The sequence below is a fragment of the Miscanthus floridulus genome, chromosome 11 (assembly GCF_019320115.1).
Source record: "Miscanthus floridulus cultivar M001 chromosome 11, ASM1932011v1, whole genome shotgun sequence".
Classification (NCBI taxonomy): Eukaryota; Viridiplantae; Streptophyta; class Magnoliopsida; order Poales; family Poaceae; genus Miscanthus; species Miscanthus floridulus.
The window spans coordinates 65,139,631-65,159,140 of record NC_089590.1 but is presented as its reverse complement, the minus strand read 5'-3'; the positions used below and the strand labels follow the sequence as shown (position 1 = coordinate 65,159,140).

The following is a 19,510-nucleotide window of genomic DNA, read 5'->3' as shown; positions in this document are numbered from 1 at the left end:
GAGCCGAGGCATCTCACCAAGACGCCATGGACCAGCTGGACAAGGCCCGCGACATCGCCCTCCTCTGTTCAGCCAAGTACCAGCAAGCGTTACGGCGGTACCACAGCCGATGGGTGCGGGGTCGAGCCTTCAACGTCGGAGACCTCGTCCTTCGCCTTGTGCAGAGCAACAAGGATCATCACAAACTCTCCCCGCCCTGGGAAGGGCCCTACATCGTCGCGGAAATACTTCGCCCAGGCGCCTACCGGTTGAAAACCATCAAAGGCGAGGTCTTCACCAACGCCTGGAACATTGAGCAGCTACGTCGTTTCTATCCTTAAAATAAGCTTACACTTTTCTTTATCAGTTTTTGTCTTAACAGAACCCCGATCCTTAGTGACTTCCGGCCCCTGCAAATCGCGAAGGGTCAGACCTCACTCGGGGGCTGGCATGTGATCGTAACATATGTCATGTGTAATATAAGTATTACGCTTGTAAAAAATCCCTGTGTTATACTTGCAAACATTCTCTAAGTTTTCCATTCGCCTCGTAAACGAGTCTCGAGGGCTAAGATCTTGGGAACCAATTCTGAACACAACTGGTAGGACTGCGAGACACCCACGCCCCAGCGGCTGCAACCTCTTTGCTCACCAGTTCAATTAGAATTAGTTCACCCACGTTCCTAGTTTCCTATGACTTAGACCATGAGAAGAGTTGGAAAGCGTTAAAATGACTTGCCATAAGCAAAGGATGTAATTTTGTTCATTTTTTGCACAAATTCACCACTTACAAAGCGATGTCATTACAAAAAGTAACAATATACTCTAAGGACTGTTTACTCGGGGGCTTCCCCACAACGTTATTTCATTACAGTCTCGGCTCAGCTCTACCACAAGTGCTACTGCGGTCGCCGCGCCGCACTCTCCATCGGTGACGTCCGGGGCGTGTACACGGGCCAGCTCGTCTACTGCGGTCGCCGTGCCACGCTCTCCATCGGCGACATCTTCGCTGGATCCTCGAAGGCGCCACCATCTACGACGCCTCCACCGGAGCGTCCGGGGACTACGCCATCGTCGTCAGCCGTAACCCCGGCAGCAACGCCACCGCCATGGCGTCTGGGGACTACGCCATCATCCCCAGCCATAACCCTGACAACGGCGTATGGGTAGGAAACGCCTCCCGCCAAGGGAGGAGCGCAGCGAACGACGGCGCAGTCAACGACGTACGACGCCCACCGACGCCTTTTTTCCTTCAGCAGCAGCGACTCCTCACCAAGGGCCGCGCGCACCATCTCATCTACGTTGGATAACCTCCGGCTCGACATCACGCACCAGACTCACGAGCAAGGTTGTAAGTTCTCTATCTCTCTCTGGCATTACTCTTCCTCACTCAGGAACTGCCACGACGCACGGACGCGTTCGGCGGAAAGGAAGAAGAAGGAGAGATAGCGGCTCGGAGGCAGAAGGGGAGGTGGGATGAGAATTCCTCTCCCCCTCCCTATTTAAAGAGGAGGCGCTGTAACTAAGGAAAGGCGAAAGGTCGGACAAAAAACCCTCTCCCTTTCCCTTTTTTTTAATACGTAATCAATGCTGATTGATATCTGAGGGGACGCGCCAGAAGTGACGGGACGAACCCCGGTCTACGAGGCGTCCCTCTTTGGTCAAACTGAACACTGCCTGGGTATGGCCCGCCACTGACCCGCTCCGGACGCGGCGATTAAGGCACCCACATAGGCAGACAACTTTTCGCCTCCCCCATGCAGGACCACGGACGACCCGACGATGGGACCTTTCAGATCTCCTGGGTCGGCCGTTTGGCCCAGAAGACACGACGAACGAACGACCAAAGAAAGATAAGCCTCTCAGTTTTCTCACTTTATGCGTTAAAATTCGTTCGCAAGATTCCAACCCCGTCAAATAGCAGGGACGCGAACAGTGGGCTGCCGAGGATGACTACCAGTCTAGACATCCTCTTCACCCGACCCCTCCGTACGCTTGAAACTAAGGGTGCGACATACAGGCAGAAAGCTTTGAGTAAAACTGGACGAACTAGCAAACCCTACGCCCCGATAGCTACGGTGTTTCTGTTCACCAGAAAAATCATACTCAACGCCCCTCGCGTCTCTAGTTTCGACATCTGCCTTCTCAAAGAAGGATCGGAGGGGTCCGCCTACAGAGTCTCCCCCAAGGGAAGAACTGTCAGGATGCCCAAGTTAATCGAATGGCTCAGATCGTCACCGAGACACGAAAACAAAGAACAGCAATTCTTACGCAGGTTATTCCAACCTCGTCACAAACGTCAGGGCCTGGACCCATCCAGTAGGAGCTTTCCGCCACTCATACCACCAAGGTAACGTTACCGACCCCGCCTTTATTTTCAATTAAATCTTGCATTCAAAACATTTCATATGCAAAAAATTGCATCCCAACGATTCGTGTCGCACCACGAAACGGCTGTCGCCTCATTCGATATAGGCAACCACAGGATGAGGTTCGAAGGTCGGCCCGCAAAGGGCTCGAGGCCGCCTCACGCCGAACAGAGCCAGGGAGAGATAACTGAGATGAGCCCCAGCGGCCCTGCCCGACCCCGCTCAGAAGCGAACCGGGACGTCTCGACCTTCTCTCGTTCGATTCTAACCTCGAGCCAAACCCACAGAATCTCCATCGAGGAGAGGCCATCGGGCCCCCTGAGCTTATCGAATGACTCAGGCATCTGCCGGGAGGTGGGTTAAGAAGTTGTGGAGTGCCACCAGAGGGCTCTGCCGACCCCATCAGCAAATGATAGACCCGGATTCCGCACGAACGTACCCGTTAGCGAGCTCGTTGAGCGCGGTACTCAAGCCGTCGAGGCAAGTGTCGTTCACTCAGCCCCTCCGATTGCAAAAACCGAGGACGGGGTAACACGCAATTAACGGCCAAACCCTATCAGACCCTAACAGGGCTCGGGGCTCGGGCCAAACAATGCAGGGACACAGGTTCAAAGGCCCCACCTTGCCGAGCCCATAGAGTCCCCAGTTGGGATTTCTGTTGGAAGACAGGGCGGGGATTATTGCGATGGCATCCATTATCACCAGAACCACGATTTCGATCTCAGTAACACCCGACCCCAGCAGGTGCGGGGGTCGGACCTTACTCGGGGGCTGTTAAGGTACGGCCACCTCCTTTCCTTCTTTCGGAACAATCTCCTCGCATTATAATCAGCGGCATAATTCAGGGGAACATATTGGTAAGACCGTAAAAAATGAAATCGCAAAAAATCAAACAAAACAAAATTAAGACGCAAAAGCACGAAAGGCGTCCAGACTCGAAAAGTACCGACACTTGTCCACATATTACATATAAGCTGTTCTCAAAATTGTTCGATTAATTACTCCCGCGAAGGGAGAACCATTTCTTTCAGACTGTCTGCCAGGTTCTTCGCAAGGGGAGCGACCATCTTCTCCATTTCCTCCAGCTCTTCATCCTTGTAGGTGGACGGAAAGCCTTCGCTCATCACCCTCGGGTTTATTTCCTTCTCATAATGGGCGTGGGCGACGGTGAAGGCCTGGGTAATCCCGGCGTGAAAGGCACTCTCCTCAAGTTGGCCCACCCGAGCCGTGATACCTCCGACACGAGCCGCGAGCGGGCTGGTCTCCACCGGCTCCGTCACATTCAGGGCTTCAAGGACCACCCCGACCGTAGCTTGTAGAAGATCATGCTCATTGCTCTCAGCCTGAAGGGCCCCGCGCGTATAGGCAGCCTCTTTCTCCAGCTTGGTGGCGACGTTCTCAGCACTCATCTTTCCTTTCACCGCGTCATCAAGCTCCGCTCGGAGAGAGCGGACCACCTCGACGTCCTCGTCCACCTTCTGCTGGAGGGCTGTGGCCCTACTCTCGGCCTTCCGCCGGAGGTCCCACTCCATCTCTAGCTCCTTCAGGACTTCGCCGGCCTTCTCATTGGCCGCGACATTCCTCTGCAGCAGCTCGTCTCGCTCTTTTTTGAGTCTGGCAATCTCCTCTCCATCTAGCTTAGACCTCGCCGACAGGTCCTCGAACATCCCGTGCGCCTCCTCCGCATCCTGACGCGCCTGGGCCTCCTGCTCCTGGATGATAGCAAGCTGGGCGGCCATGTTTGCCCACAGCCGGGCCTCCTCAGAGAGGCGATCCCGCTCCGCCTTCTGCTCACGGAGGAATTGGGATTTTTTCTGGCTACGAGCAACAAGAATCTGAGGAGGAAGAGGACTGATATCAGAAATGCAAGAACACAAGAACACACGAAGAAAGAAGAAGGTCCAGAAAATACCTGAGTGGTAGGGATAACGATCTCACGAAGGGCTCCTCTGGCCTGGTCCAGGGCGTTCAGCATGGTCGAGATCCCGATGTCAAGACCCTCCCGCTCCATGCTCTCGGAATGATCATCGAGCGAGAAAAGAGCTGATGTCGGGTCCTGAACAGCCATCCACTAGAGTGGCGGCTCCCCCTGCGCAGGGGAGCGGCTTCCTCCCGACAAAGGGGCCGGTGGTGGCTCCCTCCTGACCCTGTGCGGCACCACCGCCGCACTCGAGGACCCTCCGACTGGACCCTCCTCCGTCTGGACCGCTTTGGGCACCACGGGCGGATCCACATGGGCGCCTGGCGGCGCGGATTGCACCACGCCCTCGGGTGCCACCACGACCGCGCCCGGCTGATCCAGGCTCGGCGCAGTCACGATCACCTTCACCGGCGGTATGCGGTCCTCGGCTGGCTGTTCCACGCCCGCCACGGAAGAGACCGCTCGCTCAATAACCTCCGCGGGCGTGGGAGCCACCATGGACGCCGTCGGTTCGGCCAACGCGGCCCCGACATTGGCACCACCCCTGCTCGAAACAGGGGTGGCTCCAGGTGACGCCGTCTGTCCCACTTGAAGGGCGAGACTCTTCTTGGGCGCTAGCCCCAGGGGGTGACCCGTCCGCAAGAACCTACACAAAGGTAATAACCGTTAAGTCAAAATAAAAATGAAAAAAGGATGAAAACAGAGGAGTCAAAAGCTTACGTTGACGTCCTCGGCCGGCGAAAGCGTTTTGGGGACGGATCCCCAGATCCCTGCCCTGACTCGTCCGGACGGGACCGTTTCGTGCCTACCCCCTGCTCCAGAGCAGGGGGGATCATCTCGTCGGGCGTGGCACCGAAGCCGTCCCCCTCTATTGTCTCGCGGGGCGCAGCACCGGAGCTGCTCCCCTCCATCACCTCGCAGGGCGCGGCATCAGAGCCGAGCGCGGCTCCGGTGCTACCCTCTTCCACGATCGCCTCAAGGTCGGCGGCAGCAAGCCCAGCGTCCCCCGTCCACTGATCCTCGGCCGGCACGCCGTGCGAAACGGTAGACTCGCCGGCCTCCACTGACCTCATCGATTCACTTCCCTCTGCGTGAAAAGCGAAGGGCCCCTGCACGGGTGGGTGGCCACTTGTCAGCGTCTCCTCATCCTCCAGGACGCCCTAATCCACGTCGACGGCTACCTCGTCGTCGTCGTCGTCATCCTCATCATCGTCGTCATCCTCACTGCTCACGTCCTCTCCCCGATCCCGTGCCTCCTGCTTCAGTCGTTTCGCCTTCTTCATCTCCTCCTTTGCTTTCTTGTCCCGCTCGGCTGCGAGTCGATTCGCCGCCGCCGCAGCCCTGTCCTTTAGCAGTGGAGCCGGACTATCCTTGAAGACTAGCCCCCTCGGCTAGCCCCAACATCACAAAAGCAAGTATTAAAAAAGGGGAGATTCAGGAGAAAGAAAAGAGTGCGGGAGAAGAGGGCTTACGAATTCGAAGAACCCAGGCTCCGGCCGCATTGGAGGATGCCCGGGCACCGGATACATGATGTCGAGGACCATGCCGGCAGAATCCTTCATTGGCTCCATCGCCTCCTTGACACGCTGCGCCACTTCTGAATAAGGGAGCGCCTCGTCAACGAGCACCGTCCCCTCGAACGATATCGCGGGCATCATCCGATGCAGGGGAAGCACACGCGCCATCAGTGGTGCCACCCTCCTCGCGTGGTAGGCACCGATAATCCCTGACCCCTTTACACCCTGACCCTTCAGGGCATGGAGGGTGGAGAGAAGGTCGGAGATGTGCTTCTTGTCTTTAGACTGGACGCCCCAGCCCCACGACGCCGGAGCATCCACAATAAGACGTCCGGTGTACTTCGGTAGGGTGGCACTCACATCATCCCTAAGATAAAACCACTGCGAATGCCATTCCTTGTTGGATGTAGCTAGACGCATGTACGGGTAACCCTTCGACCGGGTATGGCGCAGATGAATGCTGGCACACCCCATCGGCGCGTTCACTTCTTTCCCCCCAATCTTCCTCTTCGATAGACTAACGCTAAAGAAATACCGCCACAGATCAAAATGGGGATCGATCCCCAGGAAACCCTCGCACAGGGCAACAAACGCTGCCATATGCTGTATCCCATTGGGAGTTAGATGCTGCAGCTCTACCTCATAGTAATCTAATAGCCCCCGAAGGAATCTATGCGCGGGTACCCCGAATCCCCGCTCATGGAAGAGGGCAAAAGAGACGACATACCCTTCAGGCGGCACCGGCCCACCCTCGTCGCTAGGAAGCAACCACTCCTGGACGGCGGACAGTGGGCGGAGAAGGCCACGGCGGACGAGGCCCTCCAGATGCCGGGAGGTGATGCTTGATCTACCCCACAACTCCATTGAAGTAGTAGGGGGGAAGGGCAGGCGCGAGCTTAACGGCAGCTGGAACACGAACGCAGGCCGGTCGACAGTGGCGATGCGGGCGCGAGAGGCTGGGAAGATTGGCGGCAGATGTTTCAGAACGCAAAGGAAGGGGAGCGAAATACGAGACCCTGGGGGCGAACCCCGCGGTTTTATAGGGGGCGACGGACGCGAGAAGGGCAACCGTCCGCCTTGATCTCCGGGCCTGCCACGCGCGCCACCACGTCACGTCGCGGGACACGCGCCCGTAGTCCCTATCCTCTCACCCCAAAAATCTCGGCGGACGGTTCGCCTTCCCCAAGCGAATCCGGACTCTCTACCCACTCGGGAAATGCAAGCCACAAAGGCCTGTTCTTTTTCTCTCTGGCCCACCTAGGGCCTAGAAACTCGCCACCAGCCCAACCAAGAAGGAATCCATGAACGATCCGTCATCAAGGGCAGAAGCACCAGTTAGGACAGCCCCGAATCAGTTCCCAGCGAACGGGACGCCACGACCCACTCGGAAGAGCATCCAGTTGATAAAAAACTAAGTCCTTCAGCCTTACCCGCGAAGGGGCCAATACAACCCCCCGGGCAACTCTACTCGAGTCACCCGGAGGCTCGGGGGCTACACCCATCGGGTGCGCTCGCGCGCACCCTCCGGCAAATTACCTTCGATGAAATCAAAAACATCCTCCAGGCGGTTCTACACGAATCACCTAGAGTCTCGGGGGCTACTGTCGGGGACCTAATACCAGGGTACCCCAGGAGGTGAAACCGATAACCACCAAACATGAAAAACTTCTGGACGCATAAAGGCGTCATGTCATCCCTTGTTCGAGTAACAGGAGTTCGGTTCCGCCTCGCCCGACACCTTTAGGACGGGCTCGGTCTCGCCCAAGGGCCGAGGGATAAACTCCGTCTCGCCCGATGCCTTGAGGGCGGGCTCGGTCTCGCCCGAGGGCTAAGGGATGAGTTCCGTCTCGCCCGATCCCAGAGGGGCAGGGTCAGCCTCACCCGACGCCTTTGTGGGATAACCCTGCCTCGCCCAAAGGCTCAAGGCTAAACTCCGTCTCGCCCGACGCCTATAGGGCGGGCTCGGTCTCGCCCGAAGGCTAAGGGATGGATTCCGCCTCGCCCGATCCCAGAGGGATAGGGTTAGTCTCGCCCAAGAGATAGGGATTGATCTCCGCCTCACCCGATGGCCCAGAACGAGCCTCGCCCTGATCGATATCTATCCCTCATAATGATGGGTACAGGACGAGACAAGACGTTCGGGTCAACCATGGCTCCAACGACCATACCCTGCGCCCTGGCAGGAAAAAGACTGCCAGGGAGCAACAGGACTGATGCTTTAGACCCTTCCGGGCGCCGCTGAGCCCAAAAGGTATTACAGGTGCGTGCATCTCACTCGGTAGAGTTGTAGGCGCCGCCTTCAGCTCTAGGACACAGAACCCAACGAAGATATACGACAACCGCTACGCTCCAAGAACGGATTTGCTATCTTCATGAACGACGGATACTCCGTCACCGCGCTGTGGACTCGAGGGAGCGGGGCCCTCTTCCCAACCCCTCAGGTCCTCCCAGTCAGAGGGCCTTGGCCACGGCGCTACACCGAACCCTGACCCTGAATTCTCCCAACAAGAATCATGGGAACCAGAAGGCGTATGGAGCAAGGCTGGGGGGAGGCTCCTAAGTCAAAACCACTGTACTACAGCCCATACCCTGGGGGCAGCATGCTGTGACTAATCTGACATCCTACAGAGATATCGACAACATCATAAGCACTTATCTTCCTTCGCACTCATCAAAATGGGGGACCTGACCAGGTAGACATGAGCCCCAAGGCTAAGTAGAGTACGCATCCTGGAGCCCTCACCCTTGTAAAGCCAGCCCCTTCATCTATAAAAGGGGATGCGCATCCTCCATCAAAGGGACGGAAAAAATAGGACCGAACAATAGAACGCACTCATACACACAAGCAGCTACGAAGCTCTCGACCACCTTTCAATCCTTCGATCAGAGACTTGGGACCAGTCCCTCTCTCGGCAGTTTGTATCCCTTACTACAGACCGTTCACGGTGCTAATAACACAAGCAGCAACAAACTGGACGTAGGGACGTTCCGCCCAAACCAGTATAAATCATGTGTCCTTTAGCGCACCATCCGAGCCTAACGCGCATTACTATAAATTTACTTGCCGGTGCTTGTACGAAACACCGACAATGTGATATGACCAACGATAATGCTTGTTGTCCGGACCGACGGACGGACCGCTCCGTGCACCCCGCCCGTTCGTGTCGTTGCTCGCTCCACGCGTCTAGCGCTCTGTCCTCCGTACAGTTGCTTGCTCCCGCACACCTTGGCCGTGGGCTGCCTCCACCGCGTCGATTCACCACGCGCCCGCGTTATGTACCGCAAAAAAACGTGCGTTGCAAACCTAGGTTTTAGAAGTATAGTTTAATTGTTTCGTATGGATGTTGCAAAGATAGATCTGGATATTGCACATGTTGCAATGGCTATACACGTATGGTGCAAGAGTTTGTTCAAAATATTTCATCTTTTTTCAGACGTATGTTACAAGTGTTATAACTGGATGTTGCATTTGTTTCAATGGCTATGTTGCAAATGTATGTTCCAAATATATGTTTCATTAGTTTTCAGATGTATATTGCAATTGTTTTCATCTGAGTGTTGCAAAAGTAGATTTAGATGTAGGGTGGTCGAGCGAGAAAGAGAGAGCTAGCACTAGAGTTGGCGGCATCGGTCGTTAGGTTGGCGGCACCGCTCCACCGGAGGATGCGTAGGGTCACGTCCACGCTGTTGTATGTGGCTCTGGAGTGGGTCCTCATCGCGCTGCTCCTGAATCAACGACTGCTCGCCTACACCATCACTAGGTTCGTGGACTAGTTTGGGCTCAGACCGGCGCGGGCGAGGGAGCTTAGTCGAGCGTGGGCGCGAAAGCTCTGTCTAGATGGACGCCACGTCTAGAGTAGGGATGGTCGTGGGCGCTACGTCGAGCGCGGGCACTGTGTCTAGTGCAGGCGCTGGATCCGCGCCTGAACAAATGTCGCGTCTGGATGTTTGGACGCTAGTGTCGCCCACCTATGACCAATGGATCTCGTTTTTTGCGATTACATAAGTACATACACAGACGCTCAACACGCACGCACACTCACTTCTATAGACACACGTACGCAAATCCTACTTCTATGAGCACCTTAAAAAAAAACTTTGCCGGCACATATGGAGATTGCACGAAGTCTCAAATCAATTTCTCAAAAGTCGCTCGATTGTTTACCATTTGGTGTCCTGAAAAGTTAAAAATAGGTCGGTCCACGAGGCCCGTGGCTGGGGCAGTTTTCCTTTCTTCCTAGGCCTCACATGGCCTTCAGGCCCAAACTATTCCTGGCCCATGGCCATCGCCTTCAATGACATGTTGACTCCACAGTGCCAGCTCCGCGTCACGTTCTCCCCCAGCGAGGGCACGTTCATGCTCGTCGTCACCTCCGGATTCCCCGAAATAGAAACTCTCCCACCCCCTCCGCCGCTGCACGCCTCCACGCCCACCCATAGCCGGTAGATACTTTCATCAAAGATAGCACACAGGATCACGCCGCCCGCGTGAAAAGGAGGCGACGAATCCACCTACCCGCATTCGGGCGCCAGCGGCCAGCTCCACCCCGTGCCATCGCCACTGCGTCCGCGAGCCACCGCCATTCGCGGGGCCAGAGGGAGGGAGGGGAGCAATGGGCGCGGGGATGGAGGCGGAGGAAGGGGTGATGGCAACGGACTTCTTCTGGTCGTACACGGACGAGCCGCACGCGTCGCGCCGCCGGGAGATCCTGGCCAAGTACCCGCAGATCAAGGAACTCTTCGGCCCGGATCCGTGGGCCTTCCTCAAGGTGCCGTGATCTGCTTCCTTTACGCTCTGCTCTTTGCATCTGTTCTTTCTTTCTTTCTTTCCTTCTTGTGTGCTTCTGTGTGTGCAATGAGGAATATAGGATCGAGGATTTGAGCTCGCCTGAAAGTATGATTCACGCTGTTTCCTTTTACGATGTTTGGCGTTTGCTGAACAGATACAAGTCGGTTTGGATCCATTAAAGTTGGGTAGCCCTAAAGTTACTACGCATATCTGAATTCAGAATTGGTGTGCTGTTTGTTACGGTTTCAGTGCGAGGTTAGTTTGGCATTGTGCAGGTTATGGTGCTTACGGTACATTGCTAGAGGTATTCTCTGGAACCACCACTATGACGAAGTGATTGTAGATATGCTTTTCTTTGTTAGGAAGACTGCAGGCACAATTCTTTGGACTTTCACATTTTCTTCTGTTACTTGCTTGTTTTGTAATTTTGTTTGCCTTGTCTTCGACTAACTGGTTAGTATTCCTTATGTCACTGCAAATTTGATGTGCCTGCAAACTGCTAACTGTTAAGATGGGGTTTTATGGTGCAAACAAGATGAAGTAGTAACCAAAGAATACGGTCAAATCATCTTTTGAATTGTTTCCCATAATGAGCCTAATGGCATATGGCTAGGTGGCATAAGCTGCCGACTTTATTGTGCCCTGCTGAACCTTTCTTGTTGGCCCTGAATCAGTTCCAGCTGTAACTCTAAGCCTGAAAGGGTTCCTGAAATGGCAGTTGCTTCTTCTTATTGACTACCGGCACTCCCTTTCAAGACATGCATTAAACCTTCCTGGTTGTTTCAAGATTATAACTTCAGGAGCGATTAAGAGATTCATTCTCCTAGGCCCTAACTAGTTACTGCTACTTCCTTGAAGGGTAGGCAAATCCCACCAACTTTGGCCATGACATATCTTGCTTCTGATCATATTGCACCCTCAGTTTCGTATGACAAATTTAGGACAGTAATTTCAAATCAACCACAAGATGCAAACATATCTTTGGTACCCTCTATCATGGTGAGATTGTGGGAAGAACCATAGGAATTAAGAACTGCATGAAGAAAAAGTGTTTTTCATTTCCTATTGAGGTCATTAATGAGGAATGTAAATCAACTAAGACTTTAATGCCAGTATGTGAGACCATTATCAAAAGATGAATGACTTGAATATGGCATGAATCTGTAAGCACATTGACACATCCTTACTGAATTACTATTCCCGGCACCATTTTCTGTGCAATCATTTGAATCAGAGTATCTTGTTGTCAGTCCTTGCTGAATTTTGGCTTCATGTGCAAAGGTGGTGTCATATCCCTTTCACCACCAACTATTTCGTTGGCCTTTTAACTTTGGCTGGGCAAGCTGGCAAGGCACATCTCATACCCCTTGTAAGAAAAAATCGTAAGGGCTACTGCCATCCTGCCCATAAGCTGAATTTACTTTTTGGAGCAATAAGTTGTACTCCTATTTGCACTGATATGTTCTGTTGTATCTGCTGAAGTTGTTTGTGCATACCTGTATGACACGGTCAGTATGGTCCGAATTCCCAATTTAAGCATAGAATCTTCTGCCAATTTCATTATTAAGATATTACAGCCAGAAACCATCACTTCTCATATCAAGTTTTAACTGCGACATGCTTTGATGGTTATTTCAACTGTTTTTTGCAGATTGCTTTGGTTGTGTCGCTTCAGCTATGGACTGCTACATTCCTCCGCGATGCCAGCTGGTTGAAGCTACTGACGGTGGCCTACTTCTTCGGCTCCTTCCTAAACCACAACCTGTTCCTTGCTATCCATGAGCTGAGCCACAACCTTGCCTTCACAACCCCATCCCTCAATCGCTGGCTGGGCATCTTCGCAAACCTCCCCATCGGCGTCCCCATGTCCATAACGTTCCAAAAGTACCACCTGGAGCACCACCGGTTCCAGGGTGTGGACGGCATCGACATGGACATCCCGAGCCAAGCGGAGGCGCATGCCGTGAGGAACGCCGTCAGCAAGTCCATATGGGTCGTGCTCCAGCTCTTCTTCTACGCGCTGCGGCCGGTCTTCCTGAAGCCGAAGCCCCCGGGCCTGTGGGAGTTCACCAACCTGGCCGTCCAGGCCGGTCTTGACGCCAGCCTCGTCTGGCTGTGCGGCTGGAAGTCGCTCGCGTACCTGATCCTCTCCACGTTCGTCGGCGGCGGCATGCACCCCATGGCGGGCCACTTCATCACGGAGCACTACGTGTTCAGCCCGGAGCAGGAGACGTACTCGTACTACGGGCCCCTGAACCTGATGGCGTGGCACGTCGGGTACCACAACGAGCACCACGACTTCCCCAGGATCCCCGGCACCAGGCTGCACAGGGTGAAGGAGACCGCGCCGGAGTACTACGACAGCCTCAAGTCGTACAGGTCCTGGAGCCAGGTCATATACATGTACATCATGGACCAGACGGTCGGCCCTTTCAGCCGGATCAAGAGGAAGGCGTCCAAGAAAGACTCGTAGTTGTAGCCTCGTAGGATCAATTTTGTTTGTCACGTATTATGAACTCCTGGAGATGATGCCTATGTTTGTTGCAAGCATTTCGATTCGTTGGAACAGCCTGTTACTTGATATATCAATATATAGCTCGTTTCGCGACCTGTTACTTGATATCAATAGCTCTTTTCGCGACTGATTTTTCATGTGCCAGATGTATCTATGAAGCTGTTTCCGTTTGGTAATGTTGCATCAATCTGATTCATCCTGAGCTAACCCGATCCATCCGCGAGGGGGAAAAAAAACAGTCTCGGCGGTGCGCCGAGCGGGCCCACGACGCCGGGAGCCCGAGAAAACGACGCTGTGTGCCGTCGCCGCCGATGGAGTTTTTTCGTGCCGATGAATCCACCCAACCCAGCACGAGCGCGTTCACACCCAGAGTTCGTTCCAGTTCCAGGTTGTTATTACTTCTCTGATGATCAAACATAAAAACCAGCACCGGCCAATAGGAATCTCACCTTACCCAACGTTTCGGTTGGGAAAATGTATTCTTTGCCCAGGCTTAAACCTAACCACACGGATCCGCCGAAAGTCTCACAGGACCAGCGTACGCGCTTCCTTTCATCTTAAAGAAGAAGAAGAAGCATCGACCGCTGCCTTTTTGCTTTCCAGAAGAAGCTTTTTCTCGTAACAAACAGAACCTAGAAGAAGGTTAGAAAGGACAATTGGGGCAATTAGCACGAACCGACAGGCATGCGTCAGACCCACATGTCAGTCACATGTACCTCAGGACACTCACTCGATGGCTAGGCAATTCTACAGACTGTTTCGCATCGCACCCTCCAATCGCGTGATTCAAACGTCAACCGCCGCCCTTGACCGTTCCGTCGAACGCCGACGCGGCCGCACAACTCATTTCCAGAGCTTTACAGATCAGCCCCGACTTCACGACCACACCCGCACACCGCACACCGCACCGGGCTACCTTTTATATAGTCTCCTCCTCCCCGTCGCCATCTCCCTGTGCGATCCAAACGCGCGACAAGTCAGCGACGCCGCCGCCTTTCATTTTTTTTTCCTTCTCACCCATCTTTCTCCACGAGAGCGCGAGCGGAGCGGAGGGCAACGAAGGAGTCGAGGAGATGGGCGGGTTCGATCAGCAGGTGAAGGAGCGGACCAAGGAGCTGAAGCACCTCAAGACCGCAGCGATGAAGGGCATCAAAGCGGCCGGCGAGTCGTGCAAGAAGGCGTGGAGCAAGGTCAGGAGCAGCATCAAGCGCTAGGCCTAGGCGTCCGCGTCTGTATGGGATGGGATTTCTGCGTGGTTTTCTGAGTTGTGGTAGATTGCGCTTTTTTGGTTTTTGTTGGATCTATTTATTTGAGCAACTTGAATACATGATGTGTGAAGATCGTCTGTATGTGCATGCATAGTATTTTACTTCTGTTCGTTCGTTGTGATCCTCTTCATGCTTTTCTTCCGGTGGCGAATTCAGTTGTTATATAGCAGATAGATCTTTGGCTGAGTGTGCCAACGAACTCTCGAGTCTGGATGTTCATCGCACACCGAAAAAATTTGCAGAGAGTTTCTACATCTTCGTAAAAGCAACATAGGGTCCGCATCATCTTATCGTCGTTGAACCTACCTTGATTCCTGCTTCCTGACCTTATCAACGCTTCCGAAATCAGGATGTCCATCTATATCACCGATTACCGCTGATTGTTAGTCGTTAGCCTGCTTCCTAACCGGTAACGCTGAAACAATCGGCACTAATTTTTTTTTTTTTTCAAAATATACTTATTGATAAAAGAATCTGAACACTGATCTGTTGCAACTCACGAATGATTGCAACCACCGGTTACTTAAATCAAGAGAACACAAAAACACGTATCGATCAGGTGCTTAGGTGCCCAAAGTTCAGACCATGATATTGATTTTGTTTACATACCATGATATTGAAATTAGGGACACAGGAAGGATGATGGAACGTTTCGAACGCAAGAAGTTTACAGAACGATTTGATTGCCTCGTGGCTCAAGAAAAAAAAATGTCAGTCCACAACTCCAGATGGATCCTGATTCATCATGCTGACACCTGCTACCGTTTCTGCATGTGGGCCGTGCACAACGACAACGCTGGAGACGGCCGGTCGGGCAGGTCCAAAAATAATGCAACAGAATAGCACACTGCATGTGAATGTGTGATGAATGACGAAGGTAGTTGGAACATGGGAAACAAACTTTGAAACTGGAATTCAAAATTCTGCCGATACAATACACAATAGTAGCATCTGACACACTATGTAAAAAAAAACTTTGTAGTAGCTGACAGCAGTTTAACATGCTAAGGTATGCTCGTCGTCCTACAGTGTTCAGGAAAGCCAAGGAACAACTGCAGCGAATTGGGCTATCCACCAGCCGATTACTGCAAAGGAGCATCAGGATCCAATCTTTTCTGGATTGCAGCTGCAGCCTGATATCGGGAAATGATTGATTTAAGTCAGAGGAGTGTGTGTTGAACCATCAACTTCTAACTGCAAAGGCTTGCAAAGTTTAGGAAGAGCGAACCTACCTGAAAATTGCCCAACCTGTATTGGTAGTTCATTTCTTCGCGTAGACGAGCCTGCTCCTTCATGTCTTGAGCCTAAGAATGAGCAAAACACAGAAGACAGACACAGCTTAGATGACAGAAAGAAACAAGTTCTGCTTTCAATTACCATGCCATGGCTTATTCCTTCCGCAATGTATACACAAAAAAAATACCCTGCTAGGGATATTATCTAAGAAAATCTAGAGATAGATAAATAATGCATATTATATTTACTAGAACATGTATTAGGACTATTACCCAAAAAAAAAACAAGGACTGAATATGAAAACGAAAATAAACTTGTGATACCATGGACTCAAGTATTCCAACGTAAGGTCCAAAGCACTACTTGCCACTACATTTATTTCAGGTAAATGGACAATATATGAGGCTGATACAATAGAAGATATTAAAATGTACATTTGTACGATTAGGCCACCTGTGAAATCAAACTTGGTGGCACAAAATGACACAAGTAATAGATGTCAACTACAAAGTCTTCGTATGCATATTCAATGAAAGGGCTGTTATGTGCTGACTAGTAAATCTATCACTTCGAACACATTGCACATTCCATGTCCATTGCATACTGCTTCCCATGATGTGCTATGCTCTTTGGCCAAATATATGCATGGCACTAGAAAAACTATATATAGGCTATATACACTTAATACTGGGCCACTATCTTAAAACTACTAATAGAAGAAAAAAAAAACTTTCAGCAAGGGCAGAAAACATAATTCATGAGCATTCTAGAATTTATATGATGACTAGAAGATAAATCAGAACTGCCAAAAGAAACAAAAAAATAATCTAACCAGTCCAGCTTGCATAGAGCGTTTTAAAGCTTCCACTTCTTCCTCCTTTCGTCGTTCACGCTCCTTCAACAATTCTAATCTGCATGATTTTTTCAAATAAAAAATGTAAAAAGGAACTAATCAATGCAGAAAAACTCCAAACCCAATTAAAATCCAAGAGTTTCATAATACTCCCTACATAGAACATGCAAAAGGTTAGTGTAAAGATAATAGCCCACAAACCATAAACTGATAGCTCTAGAAAAGACACTAACAACATTATTGATGACCCATGTTTTAAGAAAAGTATATGGACAGTATTGTGGAAACCAACAAATGTTTTTTTCAGAACAATTTCATTTTTACGTACCTTCGCTGTTCCTCATCATTAAATACTGTACGTTCTGTCACAGACATCTTTAAACCCTTCTTTTTCTCTTTCTCCATTGCTTTGAGATGATAAGCATCTAAATTATAATATCTGAAAGAGAACATAAGGAGTGAAATCATGAATCCTTTTCCTGAACTGTCATCTAATAAAAGTTATTATACCCAAAAGACGAGAGCCATTACTTTTTTGACGGGAAAGTGGCTGTATTGTGATCCTCCATGAATCTGAGATACAGACACACCTTGGAACATCAATGATACAGTAGCTATTTCTTTTCTTAGTTCACGACAAGGTCTGCAATTATTGAAGCGATTTCATGACAGTAGAGTAGCTTACTCCTTGAACATTTGCTTCTCTTCCCAATTTGACAATGCCTCCAAATTAACCTGGGTTCACATTAACAAAAAAAAACTAAATTGAACAATGCCGTGGATCCACATAGACCTCTGCCTCCCTCACTGTGCATCAACAAATCAACACATACAGAATAACAGAAAGAAATATACCTGCTTGACTTCTGATAGCCATGCAGTGAACTCTGGTCGCTTGCTCCTACAAAACACATTGCACAGTTAATTCAAAGAAATGTAGTAGAAATAACATTAGTGCTTCATATGATTAATTAATTAGAGTCCAAACCCATCTCATTTAGTGAAAGATACTACATGATGCTGGCTGGAACGTTGGATTAAGCTAGCAAAGTCCCATATAACATGCCCTCAGTATTAGTATAGTATTGCTAAGTGAACTGGATGGTGAAGCATAAGTATAATTTTCTAAGTGTATCATAATATGAACTTTAAAAGGTGAGCTTGCAGACTTTGCTTCAAAGCTAGTAGTAGAATAGGAGCAATATAAGCTCTTACCAGACTATCATTCCAGTGATAAGGCTACTGTTTCATGCATTCCAATCCAATCTAAGATATTCCGATTGAATTATATTTCATCTTTGCTTTCAGTAAGCTACAGGAATTGGAGATGTCATTTCCGCATTTCAGATTGAATTATATCTAGTAGCACAAAAATAACAAATAACAACTGAAAAACTCAAGCAATTCATGTCTTATGCCAAACCCTGAAACTAGGAATGAAGCTACTCACCACATATCGACCTCACGGATGATGCCATATTTCCCCCACGAGTTGGTCACTGCGCCCTTCTTCCCCAAATTCTTCTTCTCCTCCTTCCTCTTCTTCTTCTCCTTCCTCCTCTCCTTCTCCTTTTCCTTCTCCTTCCTCTTCCTCCTCTCCTCCTTCTTCCTCCGTCTCCTCTCCTCCTCCCTCTCCTTCCTCCTCTTGCGCCGCCGCCGCCGCCTCTCCTCCTCCGAATCCAACACCGACTCGCTCTCAGACTCCACGCTGGATCCCGAGTACGACGACTCGGACTCCGACTCTGACGACGAGCCCGAGCTCTCGCTGCGGCTGCGGCGCCGGCGCCGGCGCTCTTTCTCTTTTCTACGCCGTTTCCGTCGCTCGCCGGAGTCCTCTCCGGAGCTCTCGCTCTCCTCCTCCTCCCGCCGCTTCAACTTGCCGCGGTGGTCCCGGTCCCCGCTCCCATTTGAGCGGTCGTTACATTCGGCGTCTAGCGACTTGCTGCCGCTGCGCGCCGCCTCGTCCTCCTCGGCGCCTCGACCATCACGGGGCGACCCAGAGGCAGCCATGGCGTCGCGAACCTAGGGTTTCGCGCCGCGGAGGCGAGATGGCAAGTGAGAGACACAGATCGGCTCGCGACGGTGCCGCAACTGGTGTCCGCCTGGGGACGAACCGACGAACTCACGAAGTGGCCTACGCCTGGACGGGCTTGACGAGGCTACAGGTGGCGGGCCACGGCTCACGGGGTCGGCCTGGCAGGGAAGGATGAGCTGATAAGGCCTACAGGCCCATGTAATAGCATTTTTAGCTAAAAGTCCATATTACCTCTTCAACTTTTACCCAAGTTTATTTTTTCTCCCTAAACTCTAAAACCGGGTAAAACACTTCTCTAAACTTTTAAAACCGTTCATTTTACCTCCGTTATAAGCAGTTTTCAAAGACGGTTTTGTCTTTTCCTTTTTTATATATTTCGACTGAATCTTTAAAAAATCATAGTAAATCATAGAAAAATTATAAAATGAAAAACCTAATTTTTGTGGACTTCATAGGAGTAAATCTACACATTAAACATATAATATTGCATACTTTAGTACAAAGTTTTTACTGTAACTTTATATTTATGTTTTTCTATAATTAATTCATAACTATAATTTCTATGGTCTAATTATGGTAAAATTTTTATGGTAGATTAATTATTGTATGCTTGAACTATAGTAAAAATTACATAATCACGTATAACTTAATTACAGATTTATAAATACTTTTTAACAAGTATACACGTAAATAAATCTATAACTAAGTTATACGTGATCCAATAAATATGAAATTTTGACTATAATTGAAGCATACAATAATTAGCCCACCATAAAAATTTTACCATAATTAGACCATCGAAACTGCAGCTATGAATTAATTATAGAAAAACATAGATGTAAAGGTACAATAAAAAAAAGTATTAAAGCATATCATATTATATATTCACTTTGTAGATCTACTCATGTGGAGTCCAACAAAATTGAATTTTTTATTTTTATGGTTTTTCTGTGATTTACTATGGTTTTCCAAAAAATTAACCAAAATAAATAAAAAAGAAAAATACAAAACCGCCTTTGAAAACCGCTT

At 50.5% G+C, this 19,510-nt stretch overlaps 2 protein-coding genes across 2 annotated transcripts; one reads left to right on the top strand and one right to left on the bottom strand.

Annotated features, from left to right (window-relative positions):
* Positions 1-10,169: 10,169 nt before the first annotated feature.
* Positions 10,170-13,175, top strand: LOC136494608 (sphingolipid delta(4)-desaturase DES1-like). Its single transcript, XM_066490770.1, has 2 exons — positions 10,170-10,554; positions 12,226-13,175. Exons 1-2 carry the CDS (start codon positions 10,399-10,401, stop codon positions 13,045-13,047), a joined length of 978 nt encoding a protein of 325 aa, XP_066346867.1. The 5' UTR covers positions 10,170-10,398; the 3' UTR covers positions 13,048-13,175.
* A 2,048-nt stretch (positions 13,176-15,223) lies between these two features.
* LOC136491025 (vicilin-like seed storage protein At2g18540) lies at positions 15,224-18,577 on the bottom strand. The gene is made up of 8 exons (XM_066487230.1): positions 17,897-18,577; positions 17,302-17,347; positions 17,132-17,181; positions 16,978-17,019; positions 16,775-16,885; positions 16,426-16,504; positions 15,590-15,661; positions 15,224-15,490 (listed from the first exon to the last, which is right to left on the bottom strand). The coding sequence occupies exons 1-8, from the start codon at positions 18,454-18,456 to the stop codon at positions 15,440-15,442; spliced, it is 1,011 nt and encodes a 336-aa protein (XP_066343327.1). The 5' UTR covers positions 18,457-18,577; the 3' UTR covers positions 15,224-15,439.
* Positions 18,578-19,510: the final 933 nt, after the last annotated feature.